This window comes from Pagrus major, chromosome 12 (genome assembly GCF_040436345.1).
Source record: "Pagrus major chromosome 12, Pma_NU_1.0".
Taxonomy (NCBI): Eukaryota; Metazoa; Chordata; class Actinopteri; order Spariformes; family Sparidae; genus Pagrus; species Pagrus major.
The window spans coordinates 14,769,818-14,793,610 of NC_133226.1; the positions used below are offsets into that span (position 1 = coordinate 14,769,818).

Consider the following 23,793-nt stretch of genomic DNA (forward strand, 5'->3'; position numbering starts at 1 on the left):
TGACCTGAGTCCTTTTTTACTGTGTGAGAATGTGTCTTAGATGATACGTGTGTTCCCCACAGGTAAGTAAAAGTGTTGGTCCAAATCATTTCTAAATGTATTTTCATTGTGTGGTGACCTGTCTTGATTTTTCACTGATCAAGACAAATTAAGGAAGGGTGTATGTAAAAGTGCACCAGGGTATATTATGCCCTGAATAGTAACTTGTAGGCATTTTTATGTATGCTGTACGCTCGAATCCTTAACTTAAAGCAACACTGTGTGACTTTTTTAACTTAAATTAACAGCTTCAAAATCATGTTGATGGTACAGTGTCTTGTAACAGGGTGAATGGTGTCTCTGTCTCAGCCAGTCTGCCCCCATCACTTGTTTCTGCACTATGTAACTTCAGTGAGAGGGTAGGATCACAGCGTTACATACATGTTTACTTCAACATACAAGTTTTCAGCATATACCATTGTTATGACATAATGATTAACGATAATTAATAATTGCTTAGTTAGCACCTACATTACGTCTGACAAATTGGCACAGACCCGTGGTTTGTTTTTACAGCAGTGGTGTTGCACTCAGACACTGTGGGGGGAGCCAAATTGCTCAAAATGCCAATTTCTATATAATGTTGCTTCTAGTAAAAGTATCAATATCACAATGTAAAAGTCCTATATCATACATAAGTAAAGGTACATAAGTATTAAAGCAAAAAACACTTCAAGTATTTGAAAAGTAGATGTACTCACTATGCAAAAAAATGGCCCCTAGGCCTGACATATTATTTCATATGGCATTATTAGATTGTTACTGATGTGTTAATGTGTAAACAGCAGAATTTTACTATTGCAGCTTGTTTACATAGGCATGCATATTGGTACATTGATTAGTTCTGTGATACCCAGACTAGGGGTCGGGCCAGTCATGGGTCGACAAGATAAATCTCGGGGCTGAGATGACACATGGGGTATGAAAGCAAAAAACATGTATTTCTTGGGCCTCAAACTGTTAATTAATTTAAAAAAACATCATTTAAAGGGGATATGTCTGCTTGGTGCAACTGCTAACAACTCAAAGACATTTGAAAGGGACACAAGCCAAAAAGGTTGGGACCCACTGGTTTAATCTGTAACAATAAGCTTGTCATTGAAAAGTAATGGATTTTAGCTGTAATATAAATTAGTGGAGTTAAAAGTAGCTAAAATATTTGTCCGCCTTTAACCCTAACCCAGTGAAATGCAGTGCAGAAGTATAATGCATAAATGGGAATTATTCAAGTAGAGTATAAAGTACCTCAAAAATGTAATTAAGTGCAGTATGTAGTATGTATGTAAGTATAGGTGGTTTAAATATATACATTTATGCATTTGGCAGATGAGCAATATCATTTAACCATCTCAGTTAAAACCAAATGTCACTTTTTCCTAGAGAAAGCATGCACTACCAACTCTGATTATGGTTGTTCGGGCAGATAATGTCCTGTGTGCATTTCTCCCTTTTTATAACATTTGTCCTGTTAGTCAACGCACTGGGCATAATGCTCCTCCCCAACGATATCCTCGCGAGATTTCCCGCGAAGAAGCGCTTAGCGGCACTTGCGTGGTATAGGCTAGTGTGCATGCTAAATAACATCTAACTTTGCCAACTTCCATGTGAAATCTCTCCAACTTCTTTCGTTAACGTCGGTTGGACACAGGAATACCCGTCACCATGAGTATACTCGCCAAAATAGCAGAAATTGAAAGTGAGGTAAGGTGTAAGCAGTCAGCTGGCTAACTCATGGAATCAGTCACGTTGTAGCTAACCGCTAGCTGTTACCGCTAGCAAATATTAGCCTAGCTCAAACAGCTGGGCCTCGTTGTACACTTTAATATTTCTTGACAGAGTACAATATGTGTTGAAATGGTTAGATGGAAAGCTGCCATATATGTGCATTCGGCTTGTTAATGTGTTATAGATGTAAAATTAAAAGTTAGAGGTTGTTGCTATCCCCTAGCTAGGTCGGTAGCACAGATACGGCTACTGCTGACTCCAGATTCAGTTTGATTGGCTGCCAATCAAATCATCAACCGTATACAGGTTTGATGTTGTGTTTAATCTCGCACCCACAGTCATCTGTTTCCAATAGCCCTTAAACACATCTAGTTTTCATCCTCAAGTAACGTATTGTGAAAGTCAACTTTTTATTTAGCAACCGGCTTTTTTCGACGTGTCAGTGTGTTACTTCCCAATACACTGGGCCACAAAGTGTGTGTGACAGACTGCCAAGGGATCAAAAATGTGTTGCAGCGTTGGTTATTTAGGTAATTTAAATTAGTCCCGAAGAAGAACTTTTGTTAAGAAGCTTGCTGTTATAATTTGGATTATTTAGTACCTCAAAGAAGAAACATGCACCTACTGTGACCCCTTAACACTGACCCTCAGTTAACTCCCCACAAGTTGGTAGATGGTACCACACCCTTCAAAACCACATTTTTCTGTGTAATATTCTTCTATTATTTGTAGCATTTATTTATTCTGGTTACTACTGTCAACTCTTACATACTGCAGTATAAGCCAGTTTTATCTAAATTACAATAATAGTGTGGTACAATGCACATATCTTTCAAATCAATTAAATTCAAACCTTTATTTACACTCAAAGAATCATTGAGGTTGCCCTCATTTACAGTGATGTCGAGTCACATCTCTCTTTCTAGTAGCAATTCTATTTATAAATGTAAATATATTGTTGTCAAAACATAGTTTAATGCAAACATATGTCTATTTTGTTCAAATCTCTCTATAGTGTGATATTTCTGTTTTAGAAGGAGCTACAGTACCGTAGTAATTCCCCCTCGTGGATAGATAAAGTATTCCTGATTCTGATTATCCGTAGTCGTCATTGCATTAAATCCCACCTTCTAGTTACTTAAAATGATAGTAGGGCTACAACAAACGATTATTTTCTTGATTTAATGATTAGTTAATCCTAAAATGAAATCCTCAAATGTCCTTTTTTTTTTTTGGTCCACGACCAAAAGATAGTTTATCAGTTTATTCTCATAGAGGAGTAAAGAAACCAGAAAAAGAACTAGTATTTAAAAAGCTGGAATCAGAGAATTTTGCACTTTCAATTATCAAAAAAAGTTGAGGATTTATTTAATAGTTGACAACTAAGGGATACGTTCCCTGTCTCAAAACAAGACAAGTCATTTGCCCATGTAAACACTGAAACTGTTGATATTGGCCATAAAGGAGCTCTTCATGATGAAGTGTACATAATGTACATGATGATCTTCAGTCTTCTCTGTCCGCAAAAATGTATTCCAAAGTTTATCATTAGCTTATGTGAAGCTTCAGTAGTCTGAGTTAATTAGTTCAAGTAGGAAACTTTTAATCTTCTACGTATAAAACCCCCTATTGTTAACACTCGAGCTGAATTTGAGGGCTTTATGGTGCATTTTTTTTGCAAGAAATTCACAATAAGAACATTTTACTGAAGATATAATAATCTATGCTTCCATACTTTATAGCCCCAAGCCTATCCCAGCATACAATGGATAAAATGCAGGGAAGCACCCCAGACAAGCTGTCAGTATGTTGCAACATGTGCTCCACAAGATGTTGTTCTTCTTCAGCTGTGTAATCTTTAGTTATACCTCTTAAAACTAGAGCTAGTATAAGACCTCACGCTGGTGTTGTTACTGTTTGTAGATGGCCAGGACGCAGAGGAACAAGGCCACAGCTCACCACTTGGGTCTGCTCAAAGCACGTCTTGCCAAACTGAGGAGGGAGCTCATCACACCAAAAGGAGGCAGCGGTGGTGCAGCAGGAGAAGGTAAGATTATTATTTTTAGGAACTTTGTACACTTTCTACTCTGATGTAGGTTTCATTACACAGGCTATATAGTCTTTTTCTGTTATCTAAAGCATCAGAGTGGATATTTGGTTGATCTAAGTTTCCAAATCTTGTTCGTCTTTTAGGTTTCGATGTTGCGAAAACCGGCGATGCTCGTATTGGTTTTGTTGGTTTCCCTTCAGTGGGAAAGTCTACACTGCTCAGTAACCTTGCAGGTGTGTACTCAGAGGTTGCTGCCTATGAGTTCACCACCCTTACGACTGTTCCTGGAGTCATTCGCTACAAAGGTGCCAAAATTCAGGTACACGTTTTTCTTATTTGTTCAGTTTTTTCAAAAGTGTTCTCAGTGGGTTACTTATTTTTCTTTCTTGCCCCTTCCTTCTCAGCTCCTGGATCTCCCAGGAATCATTGAGGGTGCCAAGGATGGCAAGGGCAGAGGCAGACAGGTCATTGCAGGTAAAAGATGTTATCAGTGAGACTGAAACAGGTTTTCATTGACAAAATAGAATTTTAAACCAAAAAATCAGACCAGTTAAATTGAGTCATTCCCTTTTGATCGCTTCCTGCTCCAACCACTGTCTGTGTCACCCTCCTCCCCTTTGTTTCAGTGGCTCGAACTTGCAACTTAATCCTGATAGTGCTCGATGTGTTGAAGCCTCTTGGCCACAAGAAGCTGATAGAACATGAGCTGGAGGGCTTTGGCATCCGACTTAACAAGCAACCACCCAACATCGGCTTCAAGAAGAAGGACAAAGGAGGCATCAACTTCACAGCTACAGTACGTCTCACGCTGAATGACAGCTATTAAAAATCAGAAAAGGAAACTTCTGAATGAGTCACTGAAAGGAATAATGTAATTCTGATAAGAGTATTCACTTGGTTTTAGTGGCGTCATGTGTGTGTTATAATACTGGTTGTCTACTTGTCATTCATCATGCGAGAACCACCACACTATTACAGGAAATCCCTTAATACTGCCATTATCCCGTCGTGAAGGATTTGAGTTGTCAAGGATGTCATTTTAACGATGGGGATTTTTCTGGCATCTCATTAGCTTAAACAAACATGTAAAAGCCTTTTAATAACTTGTGTGTGTGTGTATAAAGAAGTTATTTAAAGGTTTGAACTGATCTACAGAATCAAATGCATGCTAAACCAGAGCAGTATTATTTAGTGGCAGCGAGTTAGACAGATTCCTTCCATTTTTGTAAATGTTTGTGTAAATGCTTACATAACGTCAGATAAAGTGTGACTGAGCACTTTATGATTAGTTTTTTTCAAGTGAGAGTGAGAGAAGGTCCTGTACCTGTAATTGTTATCCTTTTTCCTTTAATTTGTCACTCGTGTATGTGTGATCATTTTGGTGTCAATGAAACACTTTTGTATGCTGCCCTCTGGTGGACATGCATAAGACTACACTTACTGAAGTTGCTCCTGCATATTTATTCTCCTATACTCCATCCAGATTCTCATTATTCTGTATTTGAATCCTCATCTAAGCTGTACAATGTGAAAATCATCCATTTTTGCCACTGTTTAATATGTGTAAAGTATCTCCGTTTGCATTGTGTCACGTTCTTGTGCTGATTGACATCAAGCCTGTCTCTTTCTATTAAGTGTGCACAAACTGAGCTGGATGCTGAGACTGTGAAGAGTATCCTGGCAGAGTACAAGATCCACAATGCCGACATCACTCTGCGCAGTGACTCCACAGCTGATGACCTCATTGATGTGGTGGAGGGAAATCGGTAAGCTGCTGAAGTGCCAGAATGGGCCCTCCTTAGTCATTCCCAGTGGGTGTGGCCTGTTGAAATCTTCAATCCCATTTCAATTCCCACTATACCAATGCAGATATGTTTGAAAAGGCTGTTCATATGTCACAGGAGGTTTCCAACCTTGCATTTTCAGACCAATTACCTTTTTTTCATATATGTGTGTAAGGCATAGTGTAATCTTGAGTTAAGCAATGTCATCTATTACTGAAAACCTGTGGGATTGCCATTCATGAATGTAATTAAATATAAAAAACTCACCTCCTAGGACTGTTTCATTGCCAGGCAACACACATGGCAACAGCAAAACCTCCCTAATATAACATTATCCAAAATTTACAACAATTTATGGTCTCGTATCACGACAATGATAGAATATCGCTATGTAGCCCACACCTAGGTTGTTGATTATGCATCAGTTTTTATACATGCATACATTTTTTTATGAACAACAGCCACTCACAGTGTCTTGTCACCATAGGGTCTACATCCCCTGCATTTACGTGCTCAACAAAATCGACCAGATCTCCATCGAGGAACTCGACATCATCTACAAGGTGCCCCACTGTGTCCCCATCTCAGCCCACCACCGCTGGAACTTCGACGACCTGCTGGAGAAGATGTGGGACTATCTACAGCTTGTGCGCATGTAAGAGTTGTTTATACAGTCACCACAAGGGGGCGAAAGACAGTTGGGAATTTAAATGGTGCAGAACAAGGAGTCTGTGTGAAATTCAAATGTTTGTTGCTTCAGACTGCAGAATTTGACTGATATCATGTGCTCATTTGCAGCTACACTAAACCCAAAGGCCAGCTTCCTGATTACACATCTCCTGTTGTCCTCCCTGACGGACGGACTTCAGTCGAGGATTTCTGCTTAAAGATTCACAAAAATCTCATCAAAGAATTGAAGTAGTAAGTACTGCAGAATTGGTTAAAATCTTTGACTTTTTTTCAAGGGATTTCTGTCTCTTCACACACAGATTTGATCGTGTGTTTTTCTTTTTCCTTATCCTAAATCCTTACACTTACTGTCCAGGAAATCAAATCTTAACCCTTTAATGGCAGGAATGGTTAATGTGTCTAATAAGGCTTGTTATATAAACATGTTTGAATTTGTGTTTAACTGTAGTCTCATTTGTGGTTCATATAGATAGAATATTGGAAATAGATTTGTCTTCAAATGCTTCTTCTTCAGCCAGTGGTGCAAAAAAATTTTTTCGCTCACATGGCATATGAGGATCATTTACATCTAATAATGATGTCAGCTTTACTTCACATTCAATTTAATTTATTACCAGTTAGGTTTCTCACAAAAAGGCATTAATCGAGTTCCCATACACCCGAATGATAAGTGGTCATCAAATGGTTTAAAACAACACGGTCGCTACAGTCACCGCCATTTCCTCCTTCATGGCGAGGTACGCCAGATAAGCATTAACGTGAGAGTCTGGATTAGGATCTGAGATGTGTTGCACCACCATCTCTAAATGGGAGAGCCAAGATCATCAATCAGTCGATATGTTAATGCTGCTGAGCATTACCCATCCTCCAGGGAATGAACGGGTCAAACGGTGACACATGTGATTAGAAAGCTTTTGTGACTAAAGGGCGTCATTGGACCCTGTAGGTTATTTTATAGTGCAGAAAGAAGAAGAATAATGTCTGTATAAATTATTTTCTGGTGTCAGTTATCACATGTTGAGCTCCTTCATCCTTTTTGTGTTTTAGATAGGATGATGTAAAATGAAACATGCATCCTCTTTACCTCCTAGGTATCATTTGTGTACAGAAATATTAATGATTTTATAACTGTTCCTCTTTCAGCGCACTCGTGTGGGGAGCGTCTGTGAAACACAATCCTCAGAAGGTGGGCAAGGACCATGTGATGGATGATGAAGATGTTATCCAGCTAGTGAAAAAGTAAAAGGAGCTCACTGCATGGCCTCTGTATCACAAAGTGTTCTGTACAGTTGCTCAGTAAATCATCAAACATATCCATAAGAGCATCTGTGTCATGTGGTTCCCAGTTTTCTGCTCTAATTTAAAAACAAAATGACATGAATGTAAGTGTCACGTTTAAAAGAACCTACAGTACTTAACACCATGAATAGTTCATATTGAATATTGGTTAAGGCTTGCAATAAAATCTAAAAAAAATCTGTACAATAAAAAACATTAAGGAATCTTGCTTTTGTCTTTTTGTGCACACTTCCACATGAATGTTAGCATGGATGTATCAAAGGTAACAAGATGATATAACGTGGTGGTCTGCCACTAAAGCATCACAGAAATGTTGCATCACTGAGTCCTTCGCTCGTTCACAGTTACATGGTCTCCTTCAGAAACACAGCCGCACTTAGCAACAGCATTTATCGCGACCACTCCAGTCTGGCTCAGAGGAAAAAAGCAAAGTCTCATTTGAAAGCCTTGTCCAGCTAAGTGATTTATGTGACATTGATGATGAAGGCAGTTATTCAGGCTGGTGGCCCGCCCCCTCTCTCTGCTAGGGACGGCCACTCAGGTTAATCAGTTCATTCACTCAGACGCAGTCTGGGGACATCATACGCCAGCTGTTCACAACTAACAAGACTCCACAGAGCAAAATAAAGAGCATTTCATCAGAGCTGGGGGCACTTCTGGAAGCTTGCATTATCTAATGTTCTGTTGCAACCTGCATGAAGTGTGGGGCGGCCATTTTGTGTCTGAGCACCTGGTACTGGGCAGTGATTGCACTGGATGGCGCCAGTGCATATACTAGTATATAGACTATGGTATGATAGAGTCAGACTGGACATTTGAAGAATAAAGACTCCAGACTTCATCGAATCAAACAATAAAGCTACATACAATGTTCCGGTAGCTATATGGGCTTGTTTCATAGCATACTGAGTATGCTGCAAAGATGCGGTGCTTTGGTTCTGACTCTTACGTTTATCTAACTATATATATATACATATATATATACATAAATATATGTGTGTGTGTATATATATGTATATATGTGTGTGTATATATATATATATATATACATATATATATGAAACAGTAAAATGTAGCCATCTAAGATATACATACAATATATACAATATACCATTATACAAAGCAGCAACTTAAACAATCTTGCCTATCAGCATTTACCATCAAGAATATAAAATCATACAACATCTCAATATTTGTTCCCCAGTGAACTCAATCCTCTCTGCGGTAAAGAAAAAAACTGCTCTGGAAGACCACAGAAACAAACTGTTTCTGCTCATATATAAGAAGCCATTTAATTGTCAGAAGTGCCATCAATGTAACCTATTAATCATTGGTTACACTGTATTCTGAACAATGTTAGTCCTGGATGTTGAACAAGGATTCAGACATGCAACAGGATTAAGTTAATATATCTGTAAAAAGTAGATGTGCAGGAGAGACAACATATAGGACAACACTATAACAGTCAATGAGGATGCTATCGAGTACATCTGATGTTTTAGACTTTGGTTCTTTCTGAGAGAAAAGCCACTTTTTAGGAAAAAGCTGCAGTGGTTGAGGGTAGTGCCTTGCCTGGCTGTCCCACAGCAGCAGGATCAACCCTCCTCAGACACCACCCCTTCCCCACCCCCTTTTACCCTGTAAATTATAGCAGCACTTTAGCTAATGAAAGAGTTGAAGACCGGGCACTAATAAAAGCCATTAAGTGAATAAAGCACTTCCCCCTCTAACAAAATTAAAGAATCTACCCATTTGGAGAGGGAGGACTCTGTATTAATATTTATGAAATGCGGAACCAGCGGCCCCCCCAGACTCCCCAACCCACGTCCAATCCCAGCCTGATCAAGTCCTCCTTGCCAGTGCACCTATCCCAAGAGAACATCACCAACCCCTCCTTGATTGAAGGAGGGGCAGGAGATAGGGACTTGAAGGGTGCTGAGGACGCAGTCAGGACAGTCTGCCTCCAGTAGAGCAAGCTAGAAGACTCCAAGACACAGCTCAGAGAGCACCCACTCGCCTCAGTCTACCAGCGGCACCGAACATCGACTGTGGGACCAGAGGACGGAAAGGTGGGTTGCTTGGAAAGACTTTCCAGGGACGGCAGCTGGAGGTTGTCAGTAAAATACAGAGTAAGTTCTGATTAAGTCTTACATTTGTAGAGTTGCTCTGGTAGTTTGTTGGGTTGGTCACTGTGACCCTGAGTCTGAAGACTATTTTAAGTACTTTTTTGCTTTAAATCAGAAACTTTTGATGGTAAATGACTTACATTTTTTAGTCAAATTTAGAATTCTGAGACGCATGAGTTCGACTGCAACTCCTGAGTGCGGTGATCCTTTTTGGAGGAAGAAGGTAAGGACGCATAATCATGTATCACAATCATCCATGCATAAAAAAAAAACCATCAAACCATCCCATCAGCCACACTGCATCCCTTTGAAACATCCTCATTGTTCTGAAACACAGAGGTCTGTTTCACCGCCACCGCCCACCATTTTCACCCAAAGTACTCCCATTTTCGTGCCATTTGGTCGCAACAAATGCAGGGTTTCTCTTTGGTGCATTAATATGTATTGTGGTGTAATTTCATCACACAAAGTGGTTCAGTTGCCAGAGCTCTAACTTGATTATCGCACCAATGCCTTCTCATTTTAAGCAAAGATGTCCCAGGGGAGCTGAAAGACACACAAGGTAACTAGATTGTCAAAGCTTTTTGGAGAAACAGCTCTCTTAGCTTGATGGTATCATGACTCTTGACATTGCACTCAGTGACCGTTAACGTAGTTAGGACTAAAACGTCAGGAAGGGTAAGGAGGATGGTAAATGTCCTCAACGATAAGTATCATTCTTGAGTCCATTGGTATCCTAGGCCTCCAAGACTTGTTTTTTTTTTTTTTTTTTTGGTCAATTACTTGTAAAATTTCAGAGAGTGGACTCTATAAGAAGCTGCGAAACCTAACAAGCTCACTGATGAATCACCCAAACTCTGTTTAGATTGATCAGTTGAAGAACACCCAATAGAGTGATGGAGAACTAATTTGATTAAGCCGCCATTCCTCAGGCCTGCTGTAAATCTTTCCAAGAAAATGTTTCATATTTGAATCTTTGTGTGAAATAGTGATCAAATTTGTATAATTTTTTTTAGTCGTGTCTGGCAGAGTCGGGTGCGAAGGACGGGAGGGTGGGGTTTGACGCAGTTCGTGCGCAGCCCTTTTTTCCGCAGTGGGTGTGACCTATGATTAATCTTTTTTTTTAATCCTGCAGATGTTCTTAACTGCAACTATTCTTTTCTAATCGTGATGTAAAGCAGTGTTGCGATGTGTTGGGGTTTTGTTTCATTCCTGGATCCCCTCCCTCACACCTTTGGACTTTTTCGATTCTTGGACTGCAGATAGGAATCAAGCCTTGGGATTGTCCTTCAACTTGTAGAAAATACTTTGACGATAAGGTATATCTGGTAGGACTGTTGATACTTCACATTGCTCACCAAGGATGATACGAAAGCAAAAAGTGTATTTCTGTTTTACTGGTTTTCTCTCTTTACTTACGTTTACTTTAAGAAGCGACAAAGTCACTCGGGCACCTAATGTCAATCTGGATCTCCTGTCATCTGCATTGGGTGACTTGTCTTTGCCCAGGACCCCATTGTGCTTGATCTAACCATGCAGCGTCTTCTGTCCATGGTTGTGCCAAGCACCTTGGAGGCTTGTGAGCTCAATCTTCCTTCAGTCGTGGAATCCCAAGAAATTCAAAAACTCTGATTTCCATTTTGAAGTCAGTAATGTACTTGTGCATCTTTGAAATGTAGAAATCTAAATAAAACTACAATAGGGCAATAAAACTGAAATCTTTGGAGGAAACTGAGACTCTTCGGTATGTACAAAATGAACGATAAGGTTTGTTGTGCATATTCGTATTCATGTCATTTTATGTCATGATGTACTCAAAGACTTTGACCAATAAATACCATCTAAACATCCTGTGTGTTTTACTGGCAACGTTTCTTTATATTTAATGAAGAGTGGGGCTCAAAGGGTTTTATTGCATAAAACAGTCATTTTCTACAACCTGGTTGGTGTCAGTTTGGCAGATTTGTGGAAACGATCAATTACTATAAGTGCTCAGGGGCTTTTAACTATGGCTAATAATTTCAGCAAGTGGAGGTCATACCTTAAAGACTGCAGACGCTTCACTGATACATAAATCAAACCCTGAGACATTCAAGTCCATGTGTTCAGAGTATATGCTCTTAATGATGATAAAATTATATGAGTTCAGTTTCTATACAGTTCCCACTTACATTCCAGTCAATGTTATCCCATAAGTCAAATCACAACTAATGCATTTAACCAATAAATTTTAAATGATCAAACCAGACTCCTTCTTTCTTTATGACTCTTCTTTCAATTGATTAATTTTTTCAAACACGCCTCGTGTTGCAGGCATTAGATGATAATGTACTCTAGAAAACACTGATGTAAGACTTTTGGGTTTAAATCACTGTCAGAATGACCATTACAGCGATGAAGTACACCAAGAACCTTGTCTTGTTGTAGTGAGTAAATGCCCTCCATCCTGGAGAAATATTTATGAATGCATTTGGCGTACACAACAAAATGCACCCTCCTTTGTTTGGGAATTTTAATATTAGCAGGATATAGTGTGTGCCAGTTAAAATGATGAACATTGTCACCGTTGGATTGTGGGTTGTACCTTTATTTTATGGGGATTGTATCACGGATGAGGTGACGAAATTGGCCGTAGCTGCCATCTTGAATGCAGTTATTATATTTTTTATTTAAAATCCACTTTATCAAATTCATTTGATTAAACAATATTAATGGCTCTCTTAACAGCAGACATTTTAACTTGTCATAGTAGGAAAAGCCCATAACATTTACACTCTGTTCTATACAAGTGTTGCAGTAAACCATGACAGTGTGACAGTGAGCCAGCACATACGATACCAGGACCCTGAGTTTGGTCTTCATTGAACAATTTCTGCCTAGCAAACTCAGTGTATACACCGATCAGAGTGGACGTTTACTTGGGGAAATTATTCTATACTCAACATATCATTCAAATATAATGTGTTGTTCCAATGCAAACACAGTTTAAGTAAAAGCCTGCATTCTAACAACAATTTAGTTAACAACACACATCATGTCCCAAATCTACTATATACTGATACAAGACTGGTTTTGAGCATGAAATGTGTGCGGCTGATTTTTTAATGTGCTTTTGATGGATACTATTCTCCCACAATGCAATGCACAGCTAAATTGGAGCTGCAAACAAGCTGAAAACGTTTTCAATAAATTGTGGGTGGTGGTGAAACCGCTCCCCCCCAAAAAAAACCTTTGAGAAGACAAAAAATAAAATGAATTAATAAGTAACTGGGAGCATCTTTCTAAAGTTTGAGCTTGGTGTCTTCATCTTCCTTTATATCAAACATCCCATGGTCAGTTTTCTGTCAAATATCGAATAAGAGTTATCTTACGGAATGAAAATGTTCATTTACTGTATTCTTCTGTGTCATTGTCTGTATATAGAGAGACTTAGAATTTTTACCATTCATATGCCTTTTGGGTGTGGTTTCCATATAAGCCAACACCGTCACTCATCCTTTATATATATTTTGGGTTTTGTATTTATGTAGGTGAAGCAGATAAACATAAAGCCGACATCACACATGTATCATTTCCTTTTTGTATAATGGGAATATATTTATATTGTCGCATACGCATTTACTCACTATGTAGTAAATAGTGTAGTAGTCTTGTTTTGGGCTACAGCTACAGTGGAGTTGGTCTTATTCCAAGTTGATCAGCTGAGCAGACCGTGTTATCAGTAAAGTGTGAAGCCTCTCTGAGCAGTCTGTCTCTGACCTTATACCCAGACAGGGAAAGCAGGGTTTACAGATTATCCCATTAGACTGGACTGCGCTGTCCAGTCTTGTGGTTTTGCACATAAACGACGCTAATCGGCCTTTTCTCAACCAAGACAAGATCAAAACCAAGAACGCTCTATAATCAGCAGCCCCACACAGTCAGATACACATGAAGATCTGTTTATTTGATCTGATTAGTCATTCTTTCATTTCAATAAATCTTGAAATCACAGGGTGCATCAGCTCATTTCCACACAATTATTTCTTGTTCCTAAAGTAATTCACATGTGGTAGCTAATCACAACAAATTAGTTATACCGCCAGCAGAAAGAAAACACAAAAACAGTATGTGACGACTCTTTTAGACTACTGCAGGTGGCACGCAGGTGTCTTCAAACGACAGAGCATTAACAGGTTACATTCACAAACTCAACATTTGCAAACATTGCATAATGTTTAATTGGGTTATCGTGATCTCATCAAACCCTGTTCTCACACAAGAAAATATCAAAAACAAGCATTTTAGTTCCTCTCTCACACTCTACATATGTAATTTTTATCTCACATTGGCATTTTTGTCAGATTAAATAGCAGGAAAAACTTCACTACAGAATTATACACATTTTTGACACAATGGGGAAGTATTAATACACTTGGGAACACCGTAACAAAAGTGGATCCCACTGTACTGCTTTATCTTGAGACAGTTACTGCAGCTGATTTACTTCGATGTATCACGGATAACAAATATGACATTAAATAATGGTACAGGATGAGATGTTTTTAATTAAAAGTGGATTTCAAGATATTTTTGCCAGATTGTCAGGCTGTAAACAGTGTACTTTATTAGGCGATGTTTTATTCCACAGCAGGTGGTGCTCTTTGTACATTCATAACACCCTCTGCAAACGGTTAGCTAGAAAAGCAACAAGGATGATTTGGAAGGATGAATTTCTATGGTGTTTCAGTAGGACCACATTAATAAGAAAAACTGAAGAATCACAAAGGAGAACAAACATGTTTCAGAACTTGTTGTAGTCATTAGAACAGGGATTTCCAGTACTCAGGCAATGACTTTATGAATGTACAAGATCTACAGTAACATATAGAAAACATTAACATCCCTAACTCCCAATAGTGCAAACTTTAGTGATGTCTGCTACAACGGTTGTGAACACCAGGATAAAAAAAAAATTTGAGCTGAAATGGAACAACAATTCTTATGAAATGTAAATGAATGTGATGCGGCACAAGTGCTCTATGTTCCTCTGAAAAGGGCATAGGTTTATTATCTATGTAGCTTTGCATTGCTAGTCAAACTACACTGAAGCACATCAGTATCATTGTATCTGAGGATTTATGTTGTGGTTGTTGTAAGACACTATGCCCCTAGTGCTGAAGGACTGGTTTATCTCCAGAAGGCTGTTTTGTCAACGCTGGCAGTTTCGAAACAAACACGGTGAGATGGAAAGCGTGAACCCTCTACTGTGCTGACAGAAAACAATGCCATCCTGAAAACACGAAGAAGCCCTCAATTTTTCAATTTCAATTCTGTGGACTTCTTTTCCAAAATTGGAAACACTTTAATTTTATTAAATCCACCTTGTCCAGTCATTTGAAGATCAACCACTCATGCTGCAAGCGAATATTAAACCAGTTGATTTAAATTCATGAAATGAAGAAACATGTTCGAAAGTGTTTCCCACAGAGGCCTCAATTCTTCATCTGTCTGTGCAGACATCTTGGCCGTAGTTTTCTCAGTGATTATGTTGACCAGAATCCCGCCATAGTTCCCGTTCTATGCGAAATACTTTACAACCGTTTCTGCAACATCTCGCTGAGATCACACCAGACACTAATGCAGTGACATGGCTGCCAACGGTCTGAACAGCCTCTGAAATCAAGCTTTGTCGAAGAATGGAAGACAAGACAGAACGTTAAAATGGGACAAACAGTGCTTTGGCAAAAGCATCTCTACAATTAGGAATTTTGGCTCGATCTTACCAATGGTTCTAAGTCATACATCATCACCAAAGGAGGCGAAAAACGTCACGTAGCATTCACAAAGGCAGTGCCCATGCCAGCAGCAGTCTGGATGACTATTTCCATGGCAACATTTTCTCCAAAGGACAGTAATGCTGTCACCAACACAGTCTATTGTCTTGTTAGATCTCATCTACAACCAATATAACCATGTCTATGGATGGACATAATGTATATCTGTCTTTAAATTAGGTTGCAACTTCCATTTGCAGTTCGCACAATGTACCGAAAACGTTGGCTGGAGGGTTCAATTGGGGTTCAAGTGCAAGTGACAACACATCATCACCACCCCTGGTCTATAAAATATCCATGTCAAGCGTAGATCTGTCCAGGACCACCTGTGTGTGGGTTTTCTCCACTGTGGCGCTCCTGGCTCTGCTGGCGGTTGCCATCGCTGGATTTAATGACTCCTGTGTAGTCATGGATCCCCACTTCTAAGTTCTTGGCCCTCAAGGCAGCATTATGCAGCTTCTCCAGGAAATCAGGCATACCTGCCAGGAGCAAAGAAAGTGTTATTATCATCAGGGAAGAATATGCACACTTAGTGGGGAAACACGAAATGTATGTGAGGAAAAATACATTCAGAGTACAAAAATAGACATAAATCTGAAGGTAACAGCAAGCAAAAATGCAACGTTTGTTAGTTCCACCTTCTCAAATGTAAGGATTTGGTGCTTAACGTCACTGTTAATTCAATTTCTTTCAGTTTAAAGACTATTGCTTGGAAAAAAGCAATGATCGATAATGCAATATAATTATTTTTATATGCAGCCCTAAGCACTTTAAACCAGTGAAAAGAGCTCACCACTTGACACCATCCAGCTCACACAGTACCGGGGAAAGACAGTCTGAGGGTTGTCACTGTAGGTTAGCAGGTAATCGAATCCATTCTGTAAAAGAAAACATGGCAAAGTCAAACTCAGGGACTACAAAACACAGGACTTGGCGCAGATTAAAATAATTTGTGTCATCACAAACCTCATCAAATGACTTGTGAGGGCGGATGACCATCTTTGACTGGTATGAATGGACTCTAACAAATTCCTGACTCTCTGGGACTTTTGGATGCTGCACGGCTCTGCAATGATAAAGACACAGACGTGTTACTCATTTAGTAGTAATGCATCAAAAATCAAGGCATGACTGAAGAAAAAAAAAAATTTAAAGTCTTACTTGGATACCAGGACCATCAGATTGTTGTCTACGTCAACATCATAGCGGCGCACGTACACATAGTCCCTCGAATACATTGGATACTGTGAACAGAGTTTAAACAAGATCAAATAACAGCTGGCAGTCTTAAATAAAAACTGATTAATATACTTTAACCTGACTAGTAGGTGCTCTAAACCAAATGATCAGCAAAGGTCATAATTTGCTCATACAAAAAAAGGACAAAGTGTCCCATGTACACAGATTATGTAAAACAAATATCCTCCTCCCATTAGGCCAATAAAACAAACAACAGAAACTCACAGGAAAATGTGTGGCCCAGTGCACAACTTCAGAGCCTGTACTGGCATCTCTGTCCACCACTTCAAGCTTGATAACCAGAGAATCCCACTTCTTCCTGTACTCTGTATCCAACTAGGGGAAAGGGGAAAGCACAAAGTCAAGGGTAAGGTGCTTAATATAGCACATAGAGTGAGTTTTACAGTTGCTCTCTTGCTGTACACATACAGCACAAACACGTGGGTTGTGCAAGAGTAGTTGGGTAATGGAAACATACCAAAAAGACAATACAAGTTTGATCCACTTGCATAATTGTTATTCTATTCCAGTAATATAAACATTTGGGAGATTTTTCCGTACCTGTACATTGAAGAACTGACGTGGGGTGACATCGTTGTAGGAGCCCAACACTACAAGTAAAACATAAAAGGATGCTGAGTTTTCAGACGAATCATACCAATATCATCACAACAAATGTACCAGGAAAAAACCTAAAGCACAAAATCAACTCCGAGAGAGCTGAGGTTGTGCTTTATCTGCATTTCAGAGACCTGGTTACACATGTGAGATTGTGAGTTGGCTAACCTCTGTATTCATAAAGGTGACTGTTGGGTATAGGACGCTTCCACACTTTGAAGTCCTTCTTCTCCATCACAACTTCCCAACCAGCTTCCAGTTGTCCAACCACTTTGCCTGAATCTTTGTTTAGACCTTTCACAGACTCCAGGGCCTGTAGCTCAAGTCCACACCTTCAGAAGGGGATACAAATAACAGGACAGGCTATTCAGCATGCTGCACAGCAGACATTGTAGATCATGGTTACATCAATATTAAGTGTTACATTCTACACAGATGGGTGACAAATTAGAGGACAAAGTGTTTCAATAAGGTGTTGAGCCCTCATCTATGTTTGTTATGCATTTCCACTAAGGTATTTCCGGTAATCTGTCATCCAATCATATGTCTATCCATTTAAAGAAAGATTTCAAACCTGCGAATTTCCTCATCTTGAATCTTCTCGTTGTCCCATATGAAGATGCCAGCAATGGCCGCAAAGAGTTTTCCAGTAGGGGCATGCTTGCTCTGAAATCTGCGCCATATGTTCCCAACCAGGGTCCACCTGGTCCGCTCGGAGTACAGGTTGGAGTAAAGCTCGCCGATCTGGCAGGCACGCCGGAGCCTCTGTCCGGTCACAAAGCTGCAGTGGTCCGCAAAGATGGAGAGTAGACCCTTCCTCTTTTGACCAGAACCTGCGGTCTCACTGACACCGACACTTGCCCTCTGGAGCCAGGCCAGCATCAGGCCCATGCTCCTGCCCAGCCATGGTACTTTCTCAAGCCTTTCTTTGCCCTCCTCGACAGTCCGCCTGAATACTCGGCTGCTCTGGAGCCTCACTGCAGTTACACCGATCTCGCAAATCGGACGCCGAGGGACAGAGTGAAACATGACAGCTATGACCGTGACAAGTTCCCCAAAGACAAAACAAATGCCAGTAAAGTTCACTAGCTAGCTAACGAATTTCGCAGCTAAAGATATTGATCTGAGGAAATGCACCAAGCATTACCGTTAAACAGATGATAATACTGACTTGAGGCGAGCAAAAGTCAGCATTTTACTGTGTGTATAGCTAGTTAACGAGCTGTGTAGGCGCACGCGACATGTGTTAGCATTAACCTTAGCTAGCTTACGTTATCTCTGTTAACTGCCTACTACTGCGACACGGACCAACTACACCTCGACACCACCCACTTAGTTATTGATCCAAACTCTAATAATCGCCCTGTAAACTATATTGTTTACTGTAGCGCTAACATAACTGTCTACCTGTGTATCTTTCCTGGAGACAGCCTCGCGTTTTCGAACTCCTGCAGTGCATTTGACCTCCTCCTGCTACCGTCTCTCACACACCCACCCGGAAGTCCCGCCTTACAAATCGTAAAGCACACGTTGATTGGATGTTTGTCATTCTAGGACAAATTTGATTGGTCCTAGCGGGAGCCTGTCTTAACTGTAGCTGCTCGGGCACCAGCAAGTGCGATTGTCCAAATTTAAGCCTCAAAAGCTGTAGTTTTCTTCGACGAACTGGGATCAGATTTTGGGTCCAAGCTTCTCAGGTTAGCTGGTGTTGTTTAGTAGGAGGCGTTTCAAACCTCGACCAGGATCAGTTTCTACGAAACGCTGAACCAATACAGGAAGTCAAAGGCGCCCCCCAACGGTACTGTTCAGAGCCAAAGTCACAAGTGTTAGGCAACGACTCTCACCACGTGTATTGTAGCCTTTAGCTTAGTTGAAAAGACTTGTTAAAACATGCATACTTTCTCAAGACAGAAGGTACACTTTTAGGGCTAAATGGGCCAATTTTATTGACTGGCATTGGTTATATGTGTGCTATTGGCTAAAAACAATATTTTCATTAATTACTAATATGTTATTTGAACTTTCAACAGTTCGACTGCTGTAATAAAACTAGAGAGAAATAGTTTTTCACAAATGCTTTGGTTCTCTTACTCTGCTGGGAAAAGAAGAGTTGTTACCTCATAGCCTTGTAATTAGAGTAATATACGCCAGATGGCGCAGTTTAATCATGCAGGGAACAGGAGGTGCTGCCATAGAGCAGTCTGAAATCCTGCAACTGAATCTGACAAGCAGAGTTTTGTTTGTTCATAGTTAAGAATAACAAATAAATCTTTTAAGTAGATTTATCTGAGAACTGTGATCAATTGATTTTACCAACAGCTGCACTGTATGCACTACATCTAACATCGAAAAGGCTCTATGGTATCATTATGCTCCCAAGGAATCAACATTGTATTTCCCCTTGTCCACTCTGTCATTCAACTAGGGGAGTAATAAATTTAACCGTCCAGGCCCTTAGGTTAGTGATCACTGTTTTTTTTCAGTCATGTGTGTCTTGCTCATGAAAGCAGTGAAGGTGACTTCAGTATCACAAGACCATGACGCAAGATGTTTTGAAAGCACACATGATGCACCTCTATCTCAGTTTACATATCTGTAAAGAAAACAAACCCACACAATCATTAGTTTTCTGTTCTGGGGAGTTGGAGTTAGAATATTTATATATTTACAGTATAAATAATATAAAATTAAAATATATGTATGGGTTTACTTAGACATTATAACATCCTTATTTTTTAAACAAAAGCATAATTTCATACAATTAAAATAACATTAAATTGATCAGATAACAATCTAGACACAACTAATGTGGTAAATGACTATTTCAGCTGGAAATGGCTGATTTTTAATGGGTTATCTACAGAAGTGTATATAGGACTATTTTCAGCAACCGTCACCTATGTGGTCCAATTGCACATTGTGTTAGCTTATCCAAGTTTATTGTGATAAAGGCTAATTGTTCATTAGAAAACTGTTGTGCAATCATGTCAGCACAGCTGAAAGCTGTTGTGCTGACTAAAGATGCAATACAATTGGCCTTCCTAATGCTAGTTGAGTATCCGTAGCATCTGCATTTGTGGGTTCAATTATAATTACAGAAAATAACTTCCTTGGGAAACTTGTCGGTCTATTCTTCTTCTGAGATTAAATGAAGGCTATTCTATGAGTGAAATTTCCAAGAAACCAAAGATTTCATACAACTGTGTGTACTACTTCCTTCAAAGAACAGCACAAACTGGCTCTAACCATGAAAGAAAGAGAAATCAGAGGCCCTGGTGCACAAGTGAGCAAAAGGACAGAAGAAAGAACATAAAAGTCTCTAATCTGAGAAACAGATGCCTCACAGGTCGTCAACTGGCAGCTTTGTTAAATGGTACCTACCAAACACTAGTCCCAACGTCAACAGTGCAGAGGTGACTCCAGGACGCTGGCCTTCTAGGCAGAGTAGCAAAGAAAAAGCCTTATCTGATACTGGCCAATAAAAGGAAAAGATTAAGCTTGGGAGAAGAACACAGAAATTGGAGAGGGGAAGACTGGAAAAAAGTGTTGTGTCTGAATCACAATGAAACACTAGCGAGATGCAGAAGAAAATGAAAAGATGCTGGAGGAGTGCTTGACACCATCTGTCAAGCACGGTGGAAGAAATGCAATGGTCTTGGGGTGCTTCGGTGCTGGTAAAGTGGGAGATATGTACAGGGTCAGAGTGAGGGATTGTAAATAAGTATGGCTATTACTCCATTTTGCAACACCATGCCATTACCTGTGGATGGCGCTTGATTGGAGCTAACCTCATCCTACAAAGCAAAGCACAGCTCCAAACTAGGGAAGGAAAGAAGACGTCAGGTAGTATTCTGTCTATAATGGAGTGGTCAGCGCTATCACCATATCTCAACCCTATTGAGCTGTTATGGGAACAGCTTGACCATATGGTAAGATGAAACCAGTTTCCATGACCTGCCAAGTGTGTGCTGGACAGATGGTCAACACTGCTAACCATAGTTTACCATTAACATAAAGGACAGGTTACATTGCAACCTTGGTTCGAGCCAGGCATGAAAGAAACCTAACGTTAATGTTATACGGCATCTCACAATCAATGACCTGAATCAGGTAGATTGTTAACTTGGTTATCAGGTCACCTGATAACCAAGTTAACAATCTACCCTAGGTCCAACAACATGTTTAGTATATATTAACGCTGCTTGTAATAGCCAACGAACAGATGGATAAGCTAACTCGTAGGGCTGCATACGTAGCACAATGGTTTATAACTCTGGCTAACAATAGCATTGGACTTACGTTAACATCGAGTTAACGGACAGTGTTTGAAGGACAACACTGCTATTTGTAATTATTATTAGTATTAGTAATTAGACAACATTATTGTCAGACAACATTCGTAATAATCATTATTTCTAACCTTGTCTATGTCTTAACCATATTTCCTATTAATTTGGCAACTCATTTTTGGTCGACCCCAAACTTGTGAATGTATATGCATATAAATAACTCTACTAAATAACTAGTGTATATACTGTTTGATTTTATTGTATTCTATTCTAAATGAAAAATGATTATATATGTTCTATGTGTGTGTAGCATGAAGGGGCTTCCAACTTACACACTGTCTAACCCTGTGCCTTACAGTGACAAATGAATGACCTTGATTCCTTGATTTGCATACAGGACAGGACAGAGGCTATATTGTTTTAAAGAAAATGGTTATGTCCAATTAGGTGTCCTCTCTTTGAATCTGACATTTAACCATTGAACAAAAAGTTAAAAATGATGCGGACTTACACTGTAATTTCAAGCACGTTTGAATTTGGTCTATCTTATAGCCTATTTAGGACTACTGGTGTGGAAGGTAGAAAAACAAACATTGCGTAAACATGTAAACATGAATTCTGAGTTCTTATCTGATGTTGACAGTCCCATCTTATCTATCTGATCTTTCAACAGGTCAAGGTCACTTTTCTTTGACGGGACTCTGATTTCCAGACAAGGAACAAACAAGGAGGCTTACTATTTGTGTCAGTAACTGCTGTGTAAAAGAGTTAAAAAGACACATTATGTCATTTGACTTCTGGAAATTGCAAGGGTAACTCCCTGATTGAGTGGTTTTGAAACAGACGCAGTCACCACTCCTTTGTGAAATGCTGCCTTCAGGGTCTCAGACAAGATTCGTAATTATATGTGATGGCCGACCCTAAACATTGCCCAATAGATTGTGCATTTTGTGCAAATTTTCCATGATCCTCGAAAGAACTGACGTCAACAGTGACAGTGGAGAGACAAAGGAGGGAGTGATAAAATAATAATTATATGGGCTGTTATTACAGCACTATCCCATGAAAATAAATACCAAACTGTGGTGTGTCCTGGTTATTCCCACTGGTTTATTCCCTGTTAATGTGCAGAGACTGAACACGTTTATAATAAATCAGCCAAACATAATTTGCTATGCTCATTGAGCACTTTCTCCATTCAGCACATCACGTCTCGCTTGGACATAAGAAAACAACAGTCACCAAAGACAATGACTTTTGTTAGAGGGCGAATGTTGTTATCTTTACCGGATGGATGCACTTGAATGAAGATAGGTCGTCTGGGATGCAGTTAACATCACCACATCTGGGTATTTTGTTCTCTCGCTGTTTTGACGTGACAGGGTTTGACATTGTTATTGACATTTGACATTGATATTGACATTTGACATTGTCTGACAATGTGACATTGTGTGACATTTGTTTCCCCTTGTTCGAAAAGCAGTGGTTACATGACCATTTAGGTACTATTAAGGTAGTTTGCTGCTATTGGCTCATTTGCATTACTGTATGTTGTATATTTGTATGTATTTTAATGGCATTGTGCTGTGTGTAGTTAATGTATCTTTATGTACTTTTGTTGTACTTTGGGAGAATCCAAAGGAAAATTTCCACTGAGGTGGACAATACAGTTAATCTAATCTAAAGTAAGAATAAAAGCATATTAGTCTTATGAGATAGATAGATCCTGGATTCTAATAGGCCATGTATTCATAATGTTACGTAGGCCTGAATGTAAGCCTAAGTGTTAGCAGTAAACTGTAACTGAGTACTTATTATCCAGAAAAAAGTAAAAAAAAAAAAAAAAAAAAAGAAGAAGAAAAAAAGTACTTTTATTTCTTGATTAGCATTAATTATGTATTAATGTAAATGTATTAACTAGTTATGGTTAACTAGGACTTATAACCTACTGTTGGGTATACTAACCTATGGGAGTACAATGTATTTTAGAAGCCTACAATAGGTTTAGTACATAATTATACACAATTCATATTTCCCTGTTAAATGTAGGTGGAATACAAGTATGAAGTCGCATGATGGAAACACAGTACTGTAAAAAAAAAAAAAAAAAATCCTCCT

At 39.3% G+C, this 23,793-nt stretch overlaps 2 protein-coding genes across 2 annotated transcripts; one reads left to right on the top strand and one right to left on the bottom strand.

Annotated features, from left to right (window-relative positions):
- Positions 1-1,561: 1,561 nt before the first annotated feature.
- Positions 1,562-7,790, top strand: drg1 (developmentally regulated GTP binding protein 1). The gene is made up of 9 exons (XM_073478647.1): positions 1,562-1,740; positions 3,688-3,811; positions 3,958-4,133; positions 4,219-4,288; positions 4,441-4,610; positions 5,450-5,580; positions 6,086-6,253; positions 6,397-6,519; positions 7,432-7,790. The coding sequence occupies exons 1-9, from the start codon at positions 1,702-1,704 to the stop codon at positions 7,529-7,531; spliced, it is 1,101 nt and encodes a 366-aa protein (XP_073334748.1). The 5' UTR covers positions 1,562-1,701; the 3' UTR covers positions 7,532-7,790.
- A 5,848-nt stretch (positions 7,791-13,638) lies between these two features.
- Positions 13,639-18,870, bottom strand: stard7 (StAR related lipid transfer domain containing 7). Its single transcript, XM_073477854.1, has 8 exons — positions 17,961-18,870; positions 17,555-17,718; positions 17,330-17,379; positions 16,994-17,104; positions 16,691-16,773; positions 16,496-16,595; positions 16,323-16,407; positions 13,639-16,008 (listed from the first exon to the last, which is right to left on the bottom strand). Exons 1-8 carry the CDS (start codon positions 18,413-18,415, stop codon positions 15,830-15,832), a joined length of 1,227 nt encoding a protein of 408 aa, XP_073333955.1. The 5' UTR covers positions 18,416-18,870; the 3' UTR covers positions 13,639-15,829.
- Between the last annotated feature and the right edge of the window lie 4,923 nt (positions 18,871-23,793).

Bases quoted from the DNA above. Each gene is read 5' to 3' on its own strand.
- drg1 (XM_073478647.1), top strand. From the start codon at position 1,702: ATGAGTATACTCGCCAAAATAGCAGAAATTGAAAGTGAG. The intron at 4,134-4,218 runs GTACACGTTTTT...CTTCCTTCTCAG, and splicing joins ACAAAGGTGCCAAAATTCAG to CTCCTGGATCTCCCAGGAAT. The intron at 6,520-7,431 runs GTAAGTACTGCA...TTCCTCTTTCAG, and splicing joins CTCATCAAAGAATTGAAGTA to CGCACTCGTGTGGGGAGCGT.
- stard7 (XM_073477854.1), bottom strand. From the start codon at position 18,415: ATGTTTCACTCTGTCCCTCGGCGTCCGATTTGCGAGATCGGTGTAACT. The intron at 17,719-17,960 runs GTTTGAAATCTT...CCCCTTCTGAAG, and splicing joins CAAGATGAGGAAATTCGCAG to GTGTGGACTTGAGCTACAGG. The intron at 16,596-16,690 runs GTAAGACTTTAA...TTATCATTGCAG, and splicing joins CTGATGGTCCTGGTATCCAA to AGCCGTGCAGCATCCAAAAG.